The following is a 23,214-nucleotide window of genomic DNA, read 5'->3' as shown; positions in this document are numbered from 1 at the left end:
GGGAACAAACAATGCATAATTATGTAATCACCGATTTGTGACTGATGAACAGTGCGGGCCATCGTATTGTAATATTCTAATTATCATCTCAAAATGGTATGTACCCTATATCAGTTCACCAAATCCAAGCAGTCTTATCCGACTACACTCGCCTACTTGGAGTAGAGAATGAGAACATGCATAACTTACAATGGCAAGAAGACCCAGATGAATGGATGCACATGCTGTGTTAGTGTTGCTACAAGATCTGAATGAAAATGACTGTGATGGTGGGGAAGAAATGAGTCATGACATCTGATTATTATTCTGATTCTGAGCCTCAACCAATACCTACACCTCCAAGGCCTATGTGCAAAAAAGCCAGGACGGTACGCACTGAGCAGGTGCCCGCGCCACCACCAAATGAAAAGTTTAGACGGGAGAGGGGAAGGGACGACACCGGTTGGATAGAACAAGCCGGTGACAGTGCTACGGGTCCATTATCAGCACAAAATGAAATCACTGAGAGCAGGCCCTACATCTCAAGAAAATAACTACCATCGGCAACGCCCTCAACAGCTTCTGTTGTTTATTTGACATGGACATGCTGAGGGACTGTGGCTGAGGCACACAGGGATCAAGGAGACACTGCCTGGGATCTGTCTGTTGATGAGCTGGAAGCTTTCATTTCATTCCTGTATGTCCGTGGAGCATTCGGTGGAAAGAGTGTACCTAAAATATGGAGGGCTTCTGGTCAGACATGTATGGGATACCTTTCTTTGGAGAAACCATGTCACGGGATGGCTTCAAGAGAGATCATGCGTTGCCTCAGTTTTGATGACAAAGAACAGTTGAACAAAGAATTGATTGAACATTTACATTACATTTAAGTCATTTAGCAGACGCTCTTATCCAGAGCGACTTACAAATTGGTGCATTCACCTTATGATATCCAGTGGAACAACCACTTTACAATAGTGCATCTAAATCTTTTAAGGGGGGGGGGGGGGTTAGAAGGATTACTTTATCCTATCCTAGGTATTCCTTAAAGAGGTGGGGTTTCAGGTGTCTCCGGAAGGTGGTGATTGACTCCGCTGACCTGGCGTCGTGAGGGAGTTTGTTCCACCATTGGGGTGCCAGAGCAGCGAACAGTTTTGACTGGGCTGAGCGGGAACTGTACTTCCTCAGAGGTAGGGAGGCGAGCAGGCCAGAGGTGGATGAACGCAGTGCCCTTGTTTGGGTGTAGGGCCTGATCAGAGCCTGAAGGTACGGAGGTGCCGTTCCCCTCACAGCTCCGTAGGCAAGCACCATGGTCTTGTAGCGGAATTGAACAGTTGAATGTTTTTAAATATAGCCAACAGCGACATAAACTAATGAAAATGCTATTTCATTTTAAACGGGGAAAAAATTGTATTCTAATGTTACCTAACACCATGAGTACAACCAAATTATTATTTTAGCGATAGCATATATGAAATGTATTAATTACACTGAGAATGTTGCAGTCAGAATGACCGCTCGTTAGCTTGAAGGGGGGTCCCTCGAGGCCCAGCGGTTCTAGTGTTAAAGATGCGGCAACAATTTCAGAATGTAACTCAATAAACAAGTCTCAAATATAATGAAAAATGTCAATACATTTCAGCTGTTTCAAAAATATTGCTCTGCTATTAGTATTTTTACTATATGAATGTTCGGCTTAACGAGACAATTATTTTTACACTGCACTGCTAAGAGGGGAGCAACTATCTGGAAAGTGCTGTGTGCGACCTCCGGAGGTAGCGTTTGAGACGTCAGAAATACAGGAATCTGACATTTCTAATTTAGGCTAATCTGTGTCCAAGAAAGCAAATTTTCTCTCTTTCACCCTCTCTGCGTCTGTCCCCCTCAATCTCTCTCAAGTTGTTGAACTCTCTCTGTTCTTGTCACTTTTTTCCCTACTGTCTTTCTCCCGCTCTCTTAAAATAGGAAAAGCACACATCTGAGGTTACTTGTTGCAGGTGCGTGGGAATTATATGATAATTCAATAGGAAAAAAATTACCTGCAAACTGCGCTTGCCGGTGTCAATTATGTTTATTTAGCTTATGTATGCATTAGAGGTTGACCGATTTTAATCGGAATCGGCCGATTTTCAAGTTTTCATGACAATCGGAAATCGGTATTTTTGGACATCGATTTGGCCGATTTGTATTTATTTTTTTATTTTTATTTTTAACAACTTTATGTAACTAGGCAAGTCAGTTAAGAACACATTCTTATTTTCAATGAAAGCCTAGGAACGGTGGGTTAACTGCCTTGTTCAGGGGCAGAACGACAGATTTTTCATTTTCAATCTTGCAACCTTATGGTTAACTAGTCCAACGCTCTAACCACCTGCCTTACATTGCACTCCACGAGGAGCCTGCCTGTTATGTGAATGCAGTAAGAAGCCAAGGTAAGTTGCTAGCTAGCATTAAACTTATAAAAAAACAATCAATCATAATCACTAGTTATAACTACACATGGTTGATGATATTACTAGTTTATCTAGCGTGTCCTGCGTTGCATATAATCGATGCGGTGCGCATTCGCGGAAAAGGACTGTCGTTGCTCCAACGTGTACCTAACCATAAACATCAATGCCTCTCTTTATCAATACACAGAAGTATATTTTTTTAAACCTGCATATTTAGTTAAAAGAAATCCAGGTTAGCAGGCAATATTAAACAAGGGAAATTGTGTCACTTCTCTTGTGTTCATTGCACGCAGAGTCAGGGTATATGCAACAGTTTGGGCCGCCTGGCTCGTTGTGAACTAATTTGCCAGAATTTTGTGTAATTATGACATGACATTGAAGGTTGTGCAATGTAACAGAAATATTTAGACTTATGGATGCCACCCGTTAGATAAAATACGGTATAGAGAGAAATAGTCCTATAATAACTACAACCTAAAACTTCTTACCTGGGAATATTGAAGACTCATGTTAAAAGGAACCACCAGCTTTCATATGTTCTCATGTTCTGAGCAAGGAACTTAAACGTTAGCTTTTTTACATGGCACATATTGCACTTTTACTTTCTTCTCAAACTTTGTTTTTGCATTATTTAAACCAAATTGAACATGTTTCATTATTTATTTGAAGCTAAATTGATTTTATTGATGTATTAAGTTAAAATAAGTGTTCTTCAGTATTGTTGTAATTGTCATTATTACAAATAAATTTAAATAATCGTCCGATTTTAATCGGTATCGACTTTTTTGGTCCTCCAATAATCGGTATCGGCGTTGAAAAATCATAATCGGTCGACCTCTAGTATGCATGGCCTTTTTAGAGCTTCGCTCTCTTTCTCTCGCTCTTTTTATCTTCTCTGTCTCCCTCTCATTCTCTTTTAGTTTCTCTCTCTCTCTCTCTCTCTGAAGAACAGTTTCTTTGTCTCTTCTGTTTCAATCCCTCCTTCTATTAATGAAGCCTCTCTGTCTCTAGTGTGTTCTATAGTCGTCCTTCCTCCCCCAAGAGTGACTCCGAGCTGCTGGTGAAGCCTCAGGAGTCCTCAGGGCCTCAGATGCAGTGGAACTGGGGTGGCTTTCCAAAGGTATGATATAACAGGGCGTACAGGTGTCATAACAGGGCGTACAGGTGTCATAAGTTGATGTAGAAAGTTTGTACTGAAGAAATTCATAACTACACTGCTTTGTTTTCCCTGCTCCCTCTAGATGTGTTTGGCGGAGAGGGGGACGGTGGAGGTGCAGCGCGTCTCCCCTGGCATCCACTGCTCGGACAGCTCCCACTTCCGCACCATCCAGTGGCAGGACTCCTTCGACATGGGCCAGGAGCCCGGTTTCAGCTGTGGCCGAACGAACAGTAGCGTGACGGTGGTGGTCAGGCCCAAGCCCAGGACCGGACCAGCGGTCCCACCCACAGAGAGTTCCCCCATAGACCTGGAGAGAACCTCTAAGAGAACCTCCAGCCCACATCACCCCACCGCAGAGCCACTGACTTTAGCATCATTAGCGATGGCTAGCATAGACTCTTCCCAGGCTCCAGGGCATACAAAAAAGCAGCCCCAAGTAGAGACCCTGCAGGCAGGGGAGGAGGGAGCCAAGGAGTCTGCATCCAACCTTGAGCTGAAAGGAGCAAGAACCTCCCTGGCTAACATAGTTAGCATTGCTAATGTAGGAAATGCTGATAGCCTAGCTAGCGAAGGAAGCATAGGCGATGTTGAATGTGTAGCTAACACAGTTAGCCTAATTGAAAACGACTGCATAGACACACACATCCCATCCAAAAAAGGTAGCAAAGCCGGCACAACCAGCACAGACAGGCTAGCTAGCAACAGCATAGCTACTTTAGCAAACACTACTAGCTTACCTGACGCTGCTAGCTTAGCCAATGCAGCTAGTTTAGCCAGTGTAGCAGGTCCCAACATTATCACAGAGTCTCTCGATAGGATAGAACACCCAGACCAGCACAGTGCCTTACCAGAAACCAATGGACAGGGGTTTGCAGAAGGAGTTATCGTGAGTGAGGGCAACAGCGGGATCAAGCCCTGCACCGAGGGAGGGGAGGAGATGGAGATCACATCTGTTATGACGGACAGAGCCACAGAGGACTCCCTGACCAATCAGGCTGCGGAGAGTATTGGAGTGGCAGACATGGGAGCCACTGAGGCTCTGGGGGAGGAGCATTCTGGCTCAGCAGTAACAACGGGCAAAGCAGAGCACAGAGACAAGAAGAAAGGTGAGAACTCTGGGAGAAACAGATCTAACCATACTCAATTCCAAATGAACACCTAGTCTCACTCCCTAAACCCTAGGCACTTATCCCTTAGATCTGCAGGGATTTTATGGGTATAAGCATTATGTTAATAGATTGAAGAGGATTTGTGTTGTTTTTGACCTGACTTTGAATTGTGTGGTAGTTCTCTGTGCTCAGTCTCTGTGCTGCTGTGCTTTGTGAACACAGGTAAACGCAGTCAGCACCTAGGACCCTCCGACATCTACCTGGACGACCTGTCTAACCTTGACCCAGTGGTCGCAGCGCTCTACTTCCCGCCTAAAGGGTAAAGGGCTCCCTGCTCTGATTTCTTTCTTTCCACCCTCCCTCAATGTAATCAGTGTTCATACATGATAGGTGAGAGCACAGATTAATTGCTCTTAATTTTTCATACCACTTTTTATTTTTTTTTACATTATGTTTTGGTGTCTCCTGTGGTTAAATATTAATGGAGGTCAACAGGCAATAGATTTCATAATATGCAGCCCAAAATATGTCACCTTTCCCCCACTCTGTCTCGATATGACCCAAGTTCCTAGTTGGCATGCCTTCCGCAATCCACACTTACTCAGTGTCAAGGATGACACACATCGATGAACTCTGTGTGGATAATGTAGAAGGATGCATTCCCTAAACTGATCATGAGAAATGTTATCTTATCTTAGGCTTGACTTTGTCCTCACAAGGCAGGTCACACTGCTAGGGACTCGACATAAGATATCAGAGTGTTTTTCAAAGTTCTAAATATCAGAGTAAGAAATTGACGGACTCTATAAAAGCTCCAACCAAGTTTATTCACCCCGAAGAGTTGAACAGACGAAGAACATATTCATACAAGCACTGATATTTAACCCTTTCTCCTACGCTGAGCCCCTCCTTACACATCTGAACAGCCAATACACCTCTGTTGCTATCCAGAAGATTAGTGATATATTCTTCCTCACTTCATCTAACCTGACCTCTGCCCAAATTCTCCCCAACTCAGGCAGTCATTGTGATTGGTACCAGACTGTTTCTCTTCTCCTCCCATAGGATCCCTGATGGCTAACAATAACATATCCTGACATAATGTAAACGTTATACATTACCCTTTCTCCCTTAGTGAAATGAATAAGTGTATTTCATGATTTCTTAAGTCAAGAAATCAGAACCCATCAAAGTCTTATTGATCCCACTGTTAAATACCAATCGGATCTCAGTCACTCATTCTATTTACAGTCAATTCCTGGGACTGTTTTCATAAAGTGTCTCAGAGTAGGAGTGCTGATCTATGGTCCATTTGAACTTTTTAATCATAATGAACAAGATCACATGGAAAAAATTATGTGTTATGGCTTTACATCCCCTGCTATAAAGTGGATAATCAGGAATTCCCCAGGGTAGCTGTTTAGGCCCCTTGCTTTTTTCAATTTTTACTAACGACATGCCACTGACTTTACTCAAAGCCAGAGTATCTATGTATGCGGATGACTCAACACTATACACGTCAGCTACTACAGCGACTGAAATGACTGCAACACTCAACAAAGAGCTGCAGTTAGTTTCAGAGTGGGTGGCAAGCAATAAGTTAGTCCTAAATATTTCTAAAACTAAAAGCATTGTATTTGGAACAAAACACTCACTAAACCCTAAACCTCAACTAAATCTTGTAATAAATTGTGGAAATTGAGCAAGTTGAGATGACTAAACTGCTTGGAGTAACCTTAGATTGTAAACTGTCATGGTCAAAACATATTGATGCATAGTAGCTAAGATGGGGAGAAGTCTGTCTATAATAAAGCGAAGCTCTGCCTTAACAACACTATCAACAAGGCAGGTCCTACAGGCCCTAGTTTTGTCGCACCTTGACTACTGTTCAGTCGTGTGGTCAGGTGCCACAAAAAAGGACTTAGATAAATTGCAATTGGCTCAGAGCAGGGCAGCACGGCTGACCCTTGGATGTACACAGAGAGCTACTATTAATAATATGCATGTCAATCTCTCCTGGCTGAAAGTGGAGGAGAGATTGACTTCATCACTGCTTGTATTTATGAGAGGTATTGACATGTTGAATGCACCGAGCTGTCTGTCTATACTACTGGCACACAGCTCGGACACCCATGCATACCCCACAAGACATGCCACGAGGTCTCTTCACAGTTACCAAGTCCAGAACAGACAATGGGAGGCACACAGTACTACATAGTACCATGACTACATGGAACTCTATTCCACATCAAGTAACTGACGCAATCAGTAAAATTCGATTTTAAAAAAAACAGATAAAAAAAACACCTTATGGAACAGCAGGGACTGTGAAGCAAGAAACATTGGCACACACACACACGATAACATACGCACTATACATACACATTTATTTAGTACTGTAGATATGTGGTAGGGGTCTGAGGGCACACAGTGTGTTGTGAAACCTGTGAATGTATTGTAATGTTTTTAAAATTGTATAAACTGCCTTAATTTTGCTGGACCCCAGATAGAATGGGGATCCATAATAAATACATAAACAAGAGGGACCCCGATCCTTGATCAGCGCTGCTACTCTGAGAAGCTTTAAGAAAACGGCCCATGATAAATGCAACAGCTTGGAACTAGTATTTTCACCCATTTATAATTATGAAATGGAAGCGTTAGATTATTAATTATTATTTGGAAGCAGGTTTTGGGGTCACTTCCATTTTTAACTCAGGCAATTCACAAAGTAAACTCAAAGGCATAGAGGTAGATGATTTTCCCTCTACTCTCCATTTAGTGAGACAGAAGGGAGCTCGCGGCCGGGTGCTGAGCAAGGGTCTGGGTCTGGTAACCAGTCTCCCCAGTCGGTGGGCAGCGGGGCCATGGACAGCGGCACAGAGTACCTGTCGGACTCCACCTCCGACCACATGGATGTCAGCATGTCCCTCTGCGGCCGCACTGGCCACACCAGCCAAATCAACAAAGGTGTGTGTGTGTGTGTGTGACAAAGAGTGTGAGAGAGAGGGAGATATTGGAAGTACTTTATGTATATTTCTGTACAGCTGTGCATGTCTCATGGAAGGACACATTTCCTTCACTCTTTGCTGCTCCTAATGATGGTCTTTCTCAAGCTAGTGAGTAAACAATGAAGACAGTATTTATTTCATCTAAAAAGGACTAAGTATGGGATAATCAGTGAGGGGCTATGTGTCCTGTGGAAAATAATGCATGACGTGAAAGTGTGTGCCACGACGCACTAGCAGAATTGTATTTTCCACAGAAGGCATAGGGCCCTGACTTGATTATCCCAGTTATAGCACAGCTATAATTTAGCACATTTGCTGCTAGAAATGTGTTAATTTGCCAGTAGAAATGTGTTCAACATCCACTGAAGTAGCTAGCAAGTTTATTTGATAGCTACAATAGTTGCCTTTGTAACCAAACAAACAGACTTGTTAGCTTATCTAACCAAAACGTCAGTCCTCCTAGCTTGCTACTATGAAAATTTAATTCAACAATGCCAATAATATATTCATTTTGACTTTTGCTTTCAAAAGAATGAACTTCATAGCGATTGAATATTGCCGTGCGTTATTTAAGCAATAAGGCCTGAGAACCCGGGGCCTAAGAACAGCTCTTAGTCGAGAGGTATCACACGATAATCCCCGGGTTTGAGGGCCTTATTGCTTTTATAAAATGGTTGCCAACATAATTATAAAATATTTTCATTAAAAACATTATTTTAATGAGTAAATTCATTTTTACATTCTGAAGTTGCTACCCAAGCGTCCTGACCGTTAATAATTTTCTGGTGTTTTGACCCAGTTGTTCATTCTATTCATTCGACGTTGCTATGCTAAACAAATCATTGGCATGCAGCTAGCTAGCAGAGGTTCAAAGATGATGAGCTACAAGTACTTCAATAAATGATTTAATAAATATCGAATAGGCGTACATAGGCATCAACTATTACAGTTGGCGAGTCCGAGCTAACCAAGCTAGTTGATGTTAATAGTGACGTTTCCGTTGATGGCAAACGAGTGGAAGAGCTGTCCATGGTTCGACGTTGCTATTTTTAAACAAATCATTGGCATGTCAAATCAAATTTTATTTGTCACATACACATGGTTAGCAGATGTTAATGCGAGTGTAGCGAAATGCTTGTAGCTAGTTAGCTTAGAGCCAGGCAGGTAGGTCTGTTTCAAACCAAATAGTAGCATGGGAAAATGTATGTGTAGATGCTTTTTCCCCAAGGGCGATAACGTTTCTGAATTTTCCTGCCTGGGCTGCGGGACAGTGGAATTATGACATTAACACATCATGGTATTTTGTGGAAGTTGTTGTCCCACGACCCCTGCATATCAACCAATCAGCATCCAGGATTTAAACAATCTGTTTTGTAATGGGAAATAATGCACACTCTAGAATGCCCTTCAAGACAAAAAAACAAGTATTCAACAATGCCATTGTACTCATGGGTTGCACCTCTGTCACTCAGTTGTGTAGTTGCCATTATTATCAAGGTTCTACAGACCCTCCAGCCATATTTGATATCCAAAAGTAGAATGAGGGCTAATGACTTTGAATGTATGACTGTTTTGCCTAAATTACACTGTAATGGTTTGGAAATACAATGACATTGCTAAAGTAGGCAAATATTTTGTAGGAAACAGCTTTGCCATCATGTCGTCAAGGTTACTTTAGGCAGTTGGCAATGTTGTCATTAGCCATCAAAGCTTGTCAAAAAAAAGCTACAAATGCTAACTTTAGCTAGCTAAAGTCCGGTCTCCATCTAACCAAACGTTATACTGCAACTAAATTCTATCTGGCGACATCAGTGATGCCACAAGGTTTTGCTAGTAATAATTTACCTTTTTAGATATGGCGTCAGGTTTTCAAGCGACAGTAATGCACTTTAGACCAGATCTTTATCAGCACCTATTGAAAGATGTATTGAATAGAATGTTCAGTTTGCCGTCAGTCCTAAAACAAATGTTCAAAACAATATTGTGACGAAATGTACAGCCCATGAATAACGTGGTAACCTATTATTTTTACATTTTTACCCATTTGTATTGGTGAGACAATCTCTATTGCCATTTCCCTTTGTTCCAGATAAGTTTATGGAGCAAGTTGTGAACTACCAAGATTTGGTGAGCAACCCTGGACTCATCGAAGATCCAAATCTGGTTATCTGCATCAACTCAAAGTAAGTTCCATATATGGTAATGATATACAATACATCTGATCTTGTGGTTCTGCCATTATACTGTATGATTTGTATAGGTCTCTGTCAGTTGACTAATTAGGTTTTTTGGTGCTCTTTTAGGTATTATAACTGGGCAGTAGCTGCCCCTATGGTCCTGTCAATGCAAGTCTTTCAAAAGAATCTACCAAAGGTATATCACCGATCTCTCACCAGTCTATACCTACTCCATTGTAATACTTTTGAATGTATGAGGTAGAGGTCGACCGATTTAATCGGAAGGGCCGATTTCAAGTTTTCATAACAATCGGTAGCTTATCTTATAAAAAACAATCGATCTTAACATAATCACTAGTTTACTACACATGATTGATTGATATTACTAGTTTAACTAGCTTGTACTGCGTTGCATATAATCAATGCGGTGCCTGAAATTGTGTCACTTCTCTTGCGTTCAGTGTAAGCAGAGTCAGAGTATATGCAGCAGTTTGGGTCGCCTGACTCGTTGCAAACTGTGTGAAGACCATTTCTTCTTAACAAAGACCGTAATTGTTCCGTATTTCACTGAAAGTATAAACCTTTTGTTTTCAAAATTCTAGTTTACGGATTTGACCATATTAATGACCTGAGGCTCGTAGTTCTGTGTTTATTATATTGTAATTAAGTCTATGATTTGATATTTGATAGAGCAGTCTGACTGAGCGGTGGTAAGCAGCAGTATGCAGCAGCAGGCTCGTAAGCATTCATTCAAACCGCACTTTCTTCAGTTTGCCAGCAGCTTTTCGCAATGCTTGAAGCACAGCGCTGTTTATGACTTCAAGCCTTTCAACTCCCGAGATTAGGCTGGCAATACTATAGTGCCTATAAGAACATCCAATAGTCAAAGGTCTATGAAATACAAATGGTATAGAGAGAAATAGTCCTATAATAACTACAACCTAAAACTTCTTAACTGGGAATATTGAAGACTCATGTTAAAAGGAAACACCAGGGGAGTAGTATACCAGGGCACACTTTAGGGGTGCGTTCAGTTTGATTCATCTTTTGCGTGACGGTTTGTACTGAATGACACGTTTCCTCAAAACGGTGTGCAGCGTTCTTCAACAGCTTTTGAGGTACGTTTGCTCCCGTTCGGTGGGTGTGGCGAGGGGTGGCCCCATGTTGTGGCAAGATCAATATGGGTGTGACCATTTGAAATAGTCCCATGTGACTCAGTTGATAGTGCATGGCTCTTGCAACGCCAGGGTTGTGGGTTCGATTCCCACAGGGGACCAGTACGAAAATGTATGCACTCACTACTGTAAGTCACTCTGGATAAGAGCGTCTGCTAAATGATTCAAATGTAAAATGTAGTAAACTCCTGCGGAACACTATACACAAATGTCCTCTGGGCCACCATAATTACAACGTTCTTCAACTGGTCCTTCAATACAGTACCGTTTCCATTGAACTAAATTTTGCACACCGTTCTGTCGTACTGAACGCATCCAAGGATAAAGGAACGATAATTGGAAAGCAGGGAAAGTGGTGGCAGGTGTAATATATGACCTTTAACCTTGTGCTGTCTGTTTGTCTGTAGAGTGCCATTGACCAGCTGGTGAAGGATAAGATGCCCAAAAAGTCTGGCCGCTGGTGGTTCTCTTGGAGGAGGAAGGACATGGACACTAACCCAAACCAGGTAGCCTATCAGTGTTTTTCAATCCAGGCTAGGGTCGTGAAAACTGGGAGGTACTATCTGAAATTGTTTTCTGTTGCAAAATGTTATGCTACGGTGTGGCCGAATGGACACGACCCAGGACTTCTGGGGACCCCTAGCCGTCGCACATACAGTATTTGTCCCAGTCTAGCACCAGCGCACCCTCATTTGACATTTTAGTTGGATTGGAATGTCATAAATCGTCATCTTATTGAAGGATAATGGGTAAACAGCTGCTTAGCTTTTAATTTATAACAATATTTTTCTCCGTCTTTCTTTTACTACAGACTGGAGAGAATTCCAAGCAGGATCAAGAGAAGGCACAAGCAGAGACTGAAGAAGCCTCAACCTCTGTTTCCGGTCACTCAACAACGATACTGTGAGTGATCACAGACGCACATTGTTCCGCATATGCGTAACTCAAATGCACGTTTTGCCTAAAAGAGTTCCATGAAAAGTTTGAATTTGACCTTTTGTGGTTTCTTTTAGCAGAATTTCTCGTCTATTCCATTAGCTACCTACCATATAGTGAGAAATAAGACCGCCTGCTAAAATAGTGTGTGCGCGTGTGACTGTCCAGGGCGACTCTTGATGACCTGACAAGCGACGAGGAGGCGGGCCTGGGCCGAGACGGCAGCCTATCATCAGAGACCTCCGAGACCATGACCACCGCCCAGTGTTTCAGCCAGATGTACCGCAAGTCCCTACGCCTCACCTCCGATCAGATAGTACGTCATCACTGCCACACACACACACACACACGACCACTACCTCATGATCCCGACCATGTGGTAATTTCCCTGCCCCCTCAGTAAGCCATCTTAACCTTGTGATTGTGTTGTGGCCAGGAGCGGTTGAACCTGCGGGAGGGGGCCAACAAGGTTGTGTTCAGCGTGACCACTCAGTACCAGGGCACCTGTCGCTGCGAGGCCGCCATCTACCTATGGAACTGGGACGACCGCGTCGTCATCTCCGACATCGACGGCACCATCACCAAGTGAGCAGAAAGCTTTCACCAAAAATGGGGAATTTTATTTTATTCTAATCAATTGCTCAGAGAAAGAGATTTTGTTTAACAAGTAAAACAAACTGTTCTCAGAAATGTAGCGGTCAAAGAAATTGACACTCCTAAAGATTCTGATAAATACAGTAGTTATACTATATATATAATATACTATATAATATAAAATGACTCAAGTAAGAGGGAAAGTCAGCCAGTAAAATACTACTTGAGTAAAAGTTTAAAAGTATCTGGTTTTAAATGCACTTCAGTACAGTGGTGGGGAAATTATTAAATTGTCATGCTTAAAAAGTAAATGCTATACATTAAATTCCTTATATTAAGCAAACCAGACGGCACAATTTTATTTGTTATTTACGGCGGACAGCCAGGGGCACGCTCCAGCACTCGGACATAATTTACAAACGCAGTATTTGTGTTTAGTGATTCGCCAGATCAGAGGCAGTAGGGATGACAACGCATTATATTGATAGGTGTGTGTGAACTGGACCATATTGATGTCCTGCCTGAGCATTCGAAATGTAACGAGTACTTTTGGGTGTCAGTCAACATGTATGGGAGTAAGAAAGGACATATTTTCTTTCGGAATGTAGTGGAGTAAAAGTACAGATACCCAAAAAACGACTTAGTTTCTTTTGTTGTTTTGGCTCTGTACTTCAGCACATTTGAAATGATACAAAGTTCTGTCTGTCAGCTTTAATTTGAGGGTATTTTCATTCATATCAGGTAAACCATTTAGAGATTACAGGACTTTCTGTACATAGCCCCCCATTTTAGGGAACCAAAGTATTTGGACAAATTCACTTTAATATACAGGTATGTGTGTTAAAAGAGTCAAAAGTTTAATATTTGGTCTTATATTCCTAGCACGCAATGAACACATCAAGCTTGTGACTACAAACTTGTTGGATGCATTTCCAGTTTCTTTTGGCTGTGTTTTGGAGTATTTTGTACCCAATAGAAATGAATGGTAAATAATGTGTTGTGTCATTTTGGAGTCACTGTTATTGTAAATAAGAATATAATATGTTTCTAAACACTTCCACATTGTGGATGCTACCATGATTATGGATTAATCCTCAATAAACTGTGAATAATGATGAGTGAGAAAGTCAAAGATCCTACCCCCAAGACATGCTATCCTCCCCTGTTATTGGTAATGGTGAGAGTTAGCATGTCTTGGGGGTAGGATCTTTGACCTAACTTTCTCACTCATCAAATGAAATGGTATTTGTCACATGCTTTGTGAACAACAGGTCTAGACTAACAGTGAAATGCTTACCTTCCCAACAATAAAGAATAACTAATAAAATGTATAATAATAGGAAGAAAAAAATTGTAACACAAGGAATGAATACGCAATGATAGCTTTTCTATATATACATGGGGTACCAAGTCGATGTGCAAGGGGGTATGACGAAATTGAGGTAGGTATGTACACTACCATTCAAAAGTTTGGGCTCACTTAGAAATTCCCAGCTACAATTAGTCATATACAACATTTACAATGTCTACACTGTATTTCTGATCAATTTGATGTTATTTTAATGGACAAAAAATGTGCTTTTCTTTCAAAAACAAGGACATTTCAAAAGTGACCCCAAACTTTTGAACGGTAGTGTGTTCATAGGGGTAAAGTGACTCGGCAACAGGATGGATAAATAGACTGTAGCAGCAGCGTGTGATGATGAGTTTGTGTGTTGGAGTAAGTACACTACATGACCAAAAGCATGTGGACACCTGCTCCTGGAACATCTCATTCGAAAACCATGGGCATTAATATGGAGTTGGTCCCCCTTTGCTGCTATAACAGCCTCCACTCTTTTGGGAAGGCTTTCCACTAGGCGTTAGAACATTGCTGTGGGGACTTGCTTCCATTCAGCCACAAGCGTTCGTGATGGCACTGATGTTGGGCAATTATGCCTGGCTCACAGTCGGTGTTCCAATTCATCCCAAATGTGTTCGATGGGGTTGAGGTCAGGTCTCTGTGCAGGCCAGTCAAGTTCTTCCACACCGATCTTGACAGACCATTTCTGTATGGACCTCGCTTTGTGCACAGGGGCATTGTCATGCTCAAACAGGAAAGGGCCTTTCCCAAACCTTTGACACAAAGTTGGAAGCACGGAATCGTCTAAAATTGAATTATATGCTGTAGTGTGAAGATTTCCCTTTTATTGGAACTAAGAAGCCTAGCCCGGACCATGAAAAACAGCCCCAGACCATTATTCCTCCCTTCACTAAACTTTACAGTTGGCAATATGCATTGGGACAGGTAGCGTTCTCCAGATTCGTTCCGTCTAACTGCTAGATGGGAACCGTGATTTATCACTCCAAAGAACACGTTTCCACTGCTCCAGAGTCCAATGGCGGCGAGCTTTACACCACTCCAGACGACGCTTGGCATTGCACATGGTGATCTTAGGCTTGTGTGCCGCTGCTCGGCCACAGAAACCCATTTCATGAAGCTCCCAAATAACAATTATTGTGCTGATGTTGCTTCCAGAGGCAGTTTGAAACTTTGTAGTGAGTGTTACAACTGAGGACAGGCGAGTTTTACGTGCTACGTGCTTCAGCACTCGGCGGTCCCGTTCTGTGAGCTTGTGTGGCGTACCACTTCGTGACTGAGCCGTCGTTTCCACTTCAAATTAACAGCACTTACAGTTGACTTACAGGCAGCTCTAGCAAGGCAGAAATTTGACAAACTGACTTGTTGGAGAGAGGTGGCATCCTATGACTGTGGCATGTTGAAAGTCACTGAGCTCTTAAGTTAGGCCATTCTACTGCCAATTTTGTCTATGGAGATTGCGTGGCTGTGTGCTCGATTTTATACACCTGTCAGCAACAGGTGTGGCTGAAATAGCCAAATCCACTAATTTGAAGGGGTGTCCACTTACATAAAAGTATGTATGTATTTATATACAGTGGGGAGAACAAGTATTTGATACACTGCCGATTTTGCGGGTTTTCCTACTTACAAAGCATGTAGAGGTCTGTAATTTTTATCATAGGTACACTTCAACTGAGACGAAATCTAAAACAAAAATCCAGAAAATCACATTGTATGATTTTTAAGTAATTAATTTGCATTTTATTGCATGACATAAGTATTTGATCACCTACCAACCAGTAAGAATTCCGGCTCTCACAGACATGTTAGTTTTTCTTTAAGAAGCCCTCCTGTTCTCCACTCATTACCTGTATTAACTGCACCTGTTTGAACTCGTTACCTGTATAAAAGACACCTGTCCACACACTCAATCAAATAGACTCCAACCTCTCCACAATGGCCAAGACCAGAGAGCTGTGTAAGGAGATCAGGGATAAAATTGTAGACCTGCACAAGGCTGGGATGGGCTACAGGACAATAGGCAAGCAGCTTGGTGAGAAGGCAACAACTGTTGGCGCAATTATTAGAAAATGGAAGAAGTTCAAGATGACGCTCAATCACCCTCGGTCTGGGGCTCCATGCAAGATCTCACCTCGTGGGGCATCAATGATCATGAGGAAGGTGAGGGACCACGGCAGGACCTGGTCAATGACCTGAAGAGAGCTGGGACCACAGTCTCAAAAAAAAAAAATTGTAACACAATACGCCGTCATGGATTAAAATCCTGCAGCGCACGCAAGGTCCCCCTGCTCAAGCCAGCGCATGTCCAGGCCCGTCTGAAGTTTGCCAATGACCATCTGGATGATCCAGAGGAGTAGGTCATGTGGTCTGATGAGACAAGAATAGAGCTTTTTGGTCTAAACTCCACTCGCCGTGTTTGGAGGAAGAAGAAGGATGAGTACAACCCCAAGAACACCATCCCAACCATGAAGCATGGATGTGGAAACATCATTCTTTGGGGATGCTTTTCTGCAAAGGGGACAGGACGACTGCACCGTATTGAGGGGAGGATGGATGGGGCCATGTATTGCGAGATCTTGGACAACAACCTCCTTCCCTCAGTAAGAGCATTGAAGATGGGTCGTGGCTGGGTCTTCCAGCATGACAACGACCCGAAACACACAGCCAGGCAACTAAGGAGTGGCTCCGTAAGAACCATCTCAAGGTCCTGGAGTGGCCTAGCCAGTCTCCAGACCTGAACCCAATAGAAAATCTTTGGAGGGAGCTGAAAGTCCGTATTGCCCAGCAACAGCCTCGAAACCTGAAGGATCTGGAGAAGGTCTGTATGGAGGAGTGGGCCAAAATCCCTGCTGCAGTGTGTGCAAACCTGGTCAAGAACTACAGGAAACGTATGATCTCTGTAATTGCAAACAAAGGTTTCTGTACCAAGTATTAAGTTCTGCTTTTCTGATGTATCAAATACTTATGTCATGCAATAAAATGCAAATTAATTACTTAAAAATCATACAATGTGATTTTCTGGATTTTTGTTTTAGATTCCGTCTCTCACAGTTGAAGTGTACCTATGATAAAAATTACAGACCTCTACATGCTTTGTAAGTAGGAAAACCTGCAAAATCGTCAGTGTATCAAATACTTGTTCTCCCCACTGTATGTGTATAGGATGCTAAAGGACCTCGGATGCTGAGCAGTTGCCATACCAAGAGGTGATGCAGCCACTCAAGATGCTCTCAATGGTGTAGCTATAGACCTTTTTGAGGATCTGAGGGCCCATGCCAAATCTTTTCAGCCTCCTGAGAGGGAAGAGGCATTGTCGTGTCCTATTCACGACTGTGCTGGTGTGTTTGGACCATGATGGGTCCTTTAGCGTTGTGGACACCAAGGAACTTGAAGCTCTCGACCTGCTCCACTACAGCCACGTCAGTGTGAATAGGGGCGTGTTTGGCCCTCCATTTCCTGTAGTCCACATTAAGCTTCTTTGTGTTGCCCACATTGAGAGAGTGGTTGTTGGTTGTCCTGGCCCCACACTGCCAGGTCTCTGACCACCTCCTCCTTATAGGCTGTCTCATCGTCGTTGGTGATCAGGCCCACCACCGTCGTGACATTGGTAAACTTGATGATGGTGTTGGAGTCGTGCGCAGCCACGCAGTCGTGGGTGAACAGGGAGTACAGGAGGGGACTAAGCACACACCCCTGTGGTGCCCCCGCATTGAGGGTCAGTGTAGCGGAAGTTTTCCCTTCCCTCACCACCTGGGGGCGGCCCGTCAGGAAGTGCAGGATCCAGTTGCAGAGGGAGATGTTTAGTCCCAGGGTCCTTAGCTTAGTGATGAGCTTTGAGGGCACTAGGGTGATGAAAGCTGAGCTGTAGTCTATGAACAGCATTCTCACATAGGTGTTCCTTTTGGCCAGGTGGGGAAGGGCAGTGTGGAGTGCAATAGAGTTTGCAGCATCTATTGATCTGTTTGGGCGGTTTGCAAATTGGAGTGGGTCTAGGGTTTCTGGGATGATGGTGTTGATGTGAGCCATGACCAACCTTTCAAAGCATTTCATGGCTACAGATGTGAGTGCTATTGGTCGGTAGTAATTTAGACAGTTTGCCTTGGCGTTCTTGGGCATAGCGACTATGGTGGTCTGCTTGAAACTTGTATGTATTACAGACTGGGTCAGAGAGGTTGAAAATATAAGTGAAGACACTTGCCAGCTGGTCGTGCTCGGACTACTAGTCCTGGTAATCTGTCTGGCCCTGCGGCCTTGTGAATGTTAACCTGTTTAAAGGTTGTACTAGCATCGGCCTAGCGGTTAAGAGCGTTGGGCCAGTAATCGAAAGGTTGTTGGTTCGAATCCCCAACCGACTAGGTGAAATATCTGTGTTCCCTTGGGCAAGGCACTTAACCCTTATTGCTTCTGGATAAGAGCGTCTGCTAAATGACAAATATCAAATGTAAATTATTCACGATTCATTCAGGATGATCTGTAATCATGAGCAATTGGATTAGTATAAAATACTATAATTTTATTTTATTTTTTTGTATTCAATATATGTATTTTATACAGTCATTTTTGCTCATCTTTATCAAGGTGTCAATCATTTCGAACCCCAGTGTATATGTGTGTTCAGTGATTTACTAACTCTCTGCTTACTCGTCATAGGTCTGATGCTCTTGGGCATATCCTACCTCAGCTGGGGAAAGACTGGACGCACCAGGGCATCGCCCGACTGTACCACAAAATCCACCAGTAAGTGCCTACGCTCACACCAGGGTCATGTTCAGTAGGGCACACCGCAGCAAACCGTTTGGAGATGAAAATTTGCATTTCTTATTGGACATGTCTTCTGTTTGATACATAATGAACATGAAGCAGCCCAATGATACCCTCCATTTTTAACTTTTACTGTGCATGCATTGGTGCCGAAACACTTGTATGTGCCCAAAAATGGTGACATTGTGACACTTCCTGGTCTGAATATGCCATGCTGAGCTTCTCATTAGAAGCTGTTGATAACCGACAAGATTATTCTATATTTCTCTCCCGCACTCTCTCTCCCCTTGCTCTTTCTCTCACTCTTTCTCTCTCCCTCCTAGGAACGGCTACAAGTTCCTGTACTGTTCGGCGCGGGCCATCGGCATGGCCGACATCACCAAGGGCTACCTGCAGTGGGTGAACGACAAAGGCACCGTCCTCCCCAAGGGCCCCGTGCTGCTGGCCCCCAGCAGTTTCTTCTCTGCCCTGCACAGAGAGGTGGTGGAGAAAAAGCCCGAGGTGTTTAAGGTCGCCTGCCTTACCGACATCCGAGATCTGTTCAATCCCCAGAGGCAGCCCTTCTACGCAGCCTTCGGTAACAGGACCAACGTAAGCCACACACGTACAGTACTAACACAGGCCTCGTCACATTAATGATAGACAACAGACTAACTAGATGGCCAATTCAAAACATATCGTGTAGTCTGGCAAATTTATTTGGGTAGTTGGCTGTTTAGCTATTTGCATGTATTAATGTCATTGTTATGTCCTATGCCCTAAAAAAAGCACTTGTGAATAACCGCAAATGGCAGTTGAACGGGTGCGTTCATAAAACCAATGCAACATAGCCTACTTTGGTTGTAAAACAGTCTCTCAAGTGCTCAGTATCGGGAGTTGAGAAAAACATCTGACACCGTTGGGAAACATGGATTCCCTTCAAATCAATATTGGCCATGTAATTTTGACAACATTATAGAATGTTCTTAGAATAGCCGACTTGACAAATGGCTCCCATGCTATCAATAGATCTCCCTTGAAACCTGAATTGAGAGACATTTGTGAAAGGTTTGTCTTAAAGTGTCAGTGTTGTATTTTGAGACGGGCTTGAATGCAATTTTTGTCTGATTCTCTGTATGGCAATAATAATAATGATGATGATGATTTTTTTTAAAGTGGTTCCTTTCAACATACAACACAATTGTCAGCCACCTTTTTGGCCCATGGTGTTTACAGACCATTTTCTATTTTTGGAAAAGTGACTTGAGCTTTCGGACAAGTAAAAACTCGTAACTTTTTTTATACATTTTTATTTTATAAATGTCAAGCCCTGGTTGATATTTGCTGCGTACTGTGTGGTAGTTCGGGGACACACCGCTGACTAATTTTCTATGCGTTTGGCCTGTGTTTCTAAATCCATTCCCTGGGTGATGGATTGAGGTGTATCTAATATATTTGAAATAAAGTTTGATTTGAGTGTTGTTATTTCAGGATGCCTATGCCTATAAGAAGGTGGGTGTCCCTGACACCAGGATCTTCACTGTGAACCCCAAAGGAGAGCTCATTCAAGAGAAGACCAAAGGGAACAAGTCATCGTAAGTGTACTACCCAACCGAGAAGAGTGACAGTGGTCAGTCGACTCCTCATAAGTGCACTTTGGATAAGTGCACACTCAACACGTGCAGTACAGTTTTCCCAGTCACAATTCAATTACATTCTTTAAAAAAGATTGCTCATGTTAACTGCATGCTCTGGTTTAGAGCATTCTGTGTCATGTCACTTAATATTCAGCGAATTGGAACTATCAGCTGACTCCTGATAAGTAAAACTGAATTCATAGAGCTGCGATAGCTCCAGCACATTATGCTCTGTGTGTGTGTGTGTGTGTGTGTGTCACAGGTACACACACCTCGGCGAGCTGGTGGAGCACTTCTTCCCTGAGATCTCCAAGGATGGGACGTCATCCTCCTTCCACTGCCCTGAGTACAGCCACTTCTCCTATTGGAGAGAGCCCCTACCACCACTGGACATGTCCTCTCTGGACTAGACACACACACCACTGGACCAGTCCTCTCTGGACTAGACACTCGCGCGCATGCACACACACTGTCTTTCTTTCCTCACCTTTGCTCTCTTTCCTTCTCTCTCTCTGTCGATCCCTTTCTGAATTCATAAATAGCTTTACTAAGTGTTCATTGCCTGGAATATTCTCGATGTGAAAGGTTCTCATTTAATATACTCTATATTATCCTGTGTCATTCATCTCAAGCAATAGAGAACAAAACTAAAGTGTATGGATTTCAAGAAATTACTGGGTGACACACGCACAGACATGCACAGAGCCAAATTGAGACCAAATATGCATCGATGACTGTTCATTTACACAACACTGTATACTTCATATTGTGGAATATTTATTGCAAAAAGTCACTGCACTGGCTGTGCCATATTGCCATTATCCAAACGATACTGGAGCAAGGTACATTTGTGCGTCTCAAGAGTTCCAAAAAGAGCTTTGACATTTTAAAACACAGTTAGCAAACCTGCATACTAGTATACTATACAAATTATAACATCCACGTACAGACGCAACTGGACAAAAACACCCTTTTCAGTTTTAGGTTTGTTATCACTATATTTAGGTTTTAGGTTTGTTATCACTATGCCTGAACTTTCTACTTCATTTGGTGTATGCATACAATTCCATCCTATATATTGTTTTGAAAAACATATTTATTAGCTCATTGTACCATTGAGCGCAAAACAGCTTTTTAGCGTAGAAAAGGTAAGTAAGCCTTTAGCTTGATTGAAAACGAAGCCCCCCAAAAAACAATGCCAAACAACATGAGTATTTAAGCTTTGTGTTCTACTGGGACTGATCTGGAATTGTCCAACTTTCTCTCTGCCTGTACTCGCTGTAGTCCAATAGAAGTGTGTGTGCATGTTGACCCTAAAGAGTATATTGTAGCTCGAAAATACAGTCAGTGTAATGGAGAAAATGTGATGAGTAAGCCCGTCTGAGACCAAAATGACTTGAACTGCTGCTTTTGACTGGAAGCTAGCTTTTTGATCTAGTTTGTAGTTGACTTCGCTATGTATTTTGAAGCTCTTGCATCAAGGATTTGGTAGCAGTTGGATACACACAGGACCCAACCAGAAAAAGGGCCCAAAAAGAATCAATGCCTAGCCCCTGTTCCCGCAGTGGTCAGGGTGGTGGATCAGGTTTCTTGCACCCTGGAAAAAGTGTTTCAGCTCTACACAAGAGACGAGGGAGTAGGGGCTAGGGGTTGTTTCAGGACAGGTGCAATAGCATAGTAGGTTAGGGGTTCATTCTAAAGTCTGGGTTAAAGCTATATCCCCTCATTAGCTTTTGTTACGCAGAGGTGTGTTATGGGCGAGATCTTAGCAGAATGTGTGTTGCTACTAGTTAACAGTAGGCTCGAATCACACCACTCCCTTTAAGGTACTACACTACATGTTTTCGAGATGAGCCATATAGATATCTATATATGGTTTCGATATGGATTTATCCTAGGCCATATGTGAATCGGGTGGTTCAGAATCGGACACGTTCCAGGGTCGAGTAAATGGAACCGGTTGGGGAATTTAAATGGCCATGGTCTGGTTTGACACGGTGCCTTCTAGCTTATATGATTCATAAGCGTTTATATGTATTGATATTTCTAAATATATTGATTAATGTAATCCAAAGTAATACCATGGGCTCTGTGTGGAGACTAGAGAAATTGCATTGGACCCGAAAAGCCCTGTCGTTGCTGTATGTTTTTATCAAATGATCTTAATATAAAGTAAATACTGTTAAACACACCATGTTTCTTTTTGTCTTATTTTGTCTGAGTTGAGTTAGAACATGTGCTTTGCCGTTTTTAAAAAGTAGCCTACTGCAAGAGAGGCGTAGTGGTGCCTGGAGTGGGTACACTCAAAACTTTCTAAAAAAGAATTATCCTAAGCGTCCCGCCAAGCGAAGGAAACACGCTCTGTGTGAAAAATTCTATGACAAACAGTGCCATGTACTCTCAACGACCTAAAATGATAAATCTTGGTCTTTCACAATCTTGGTCTTTCACAGTCAGGCTAATCCAAATTCTACTATGCAAGTAGGCTAATAGTAGACCTAATATTGAAACATAAATGAGGCTGTCAACAGAGTTGGAAATTCACAGGTTTCAGATTTTTTTTATTCTTTTGAGGTCTGGAAAGAATCTAAGAAATGTATATTTGAGTGTAGTTTATGAAGTTAAATCATTGACAATGATTTGAGTGTACAGACTAGTTTTGTAGTTACACACTTGCAAATGATGTTAACTGATTAGTTGTGAACATGAAAGATGAATCTGCAGTTCGAAGCACATTCTCCAACGTGTAAATGACGAGTTGTTTTTAGTTTATTAGGATCCCCATTTAGCTACTGCATATGCAGCAGCTACTCTTCCTGGGGTCCAGATAAAGCGTACAAGTACATGACAAAGTACAGAGCAGTAAATGGACAAGAACTCC

At 42.6% G+C, this 23,214-nt stretch overlaps 1 protein-coding gene across 2 annotated transcripts in view; it reads left to right on the top strand.

The window, feature by feature from the left end:
- LOC120064157 (phosphatidate phosphatase LPIN3-like) overlaps window positions 1-22,524 on the top strand; it is a 39,924-nt gene extending 17,400 nt beyond the window's left edge. For both annotated transcript variants that reach the window (XM_039014535.1, XM_039014542.1), the window contains 14 exons: window positions 3,444-3,552; window positions 3,674-4,697; window positions 4,923-5,019; window positions 7,483-7,670; window positions 9,801-9,894; window positions 10,015-10,084; window positions 11,471-11,569; window positions 11,875-11,966; window positions 12,168-12,315; window positions 12,436-12,584; window positions 18,607-18,693; window positions 19,041-19,308; window positions 20,188-20,291; window positions 20,596-22,524. In XM_039014535.1, coding sequence (XP_038870463.1) covers window positions 3,444-3,552; window positions 3,674-4,697; window positions 4,923-5,019; window positions 7,483-7,670; window positions 9,801-9,894; window positions 10,015-10,084; window positions 11,471-11,569; window positions 11,875-11,966; window positions 12,168-12,315; window positions 12,436-12,584; window positions 18,607-18,693; window positions 19,041-19,308; window positions 20,188-20,291; window positions 20,596-20,743 — 2,677 coding nt within the window. In that variant the 3' untranslated portion in view covers window positions 20,744-22,524. The remainder of the gene's footprint in view (window positions 1-3,443; window positions 3,553-3,673; window positions 4,698-4,922; window positions 5,020-7,482; window positions 7,671-9,800; window positions 9,895-10,014; window positions 10,085-11,470; window positions 11,570-11,874; window positions 11,967-12,167; window positions 12,316-12,435; window positions 12,585-18,606; window positions 18,694-19,040; window positions 19,309-20,187; window positions 20,292-20,595) is intronic.
- Window positions 22,525-23,214: the final 690 nt, after the last annotated feature.

This window comes from Salvelinus namaycush, chromosome 2 (genome assembly GCF_016432855.1).
Source record: "Salvelinus namaycush isolate Seneca chromosome 2, SaNama_1.0, whole genome shotgun sequence".
NCBI lineage: Eukaryota > Metazoa > Chordata > Actinopteri > Salmoniformes > Salmonidae > Salvelinus > Salvelinus namaycush.
This window is presented reverse-complemented; position numbering and strand designations above follow the sequence as displayed.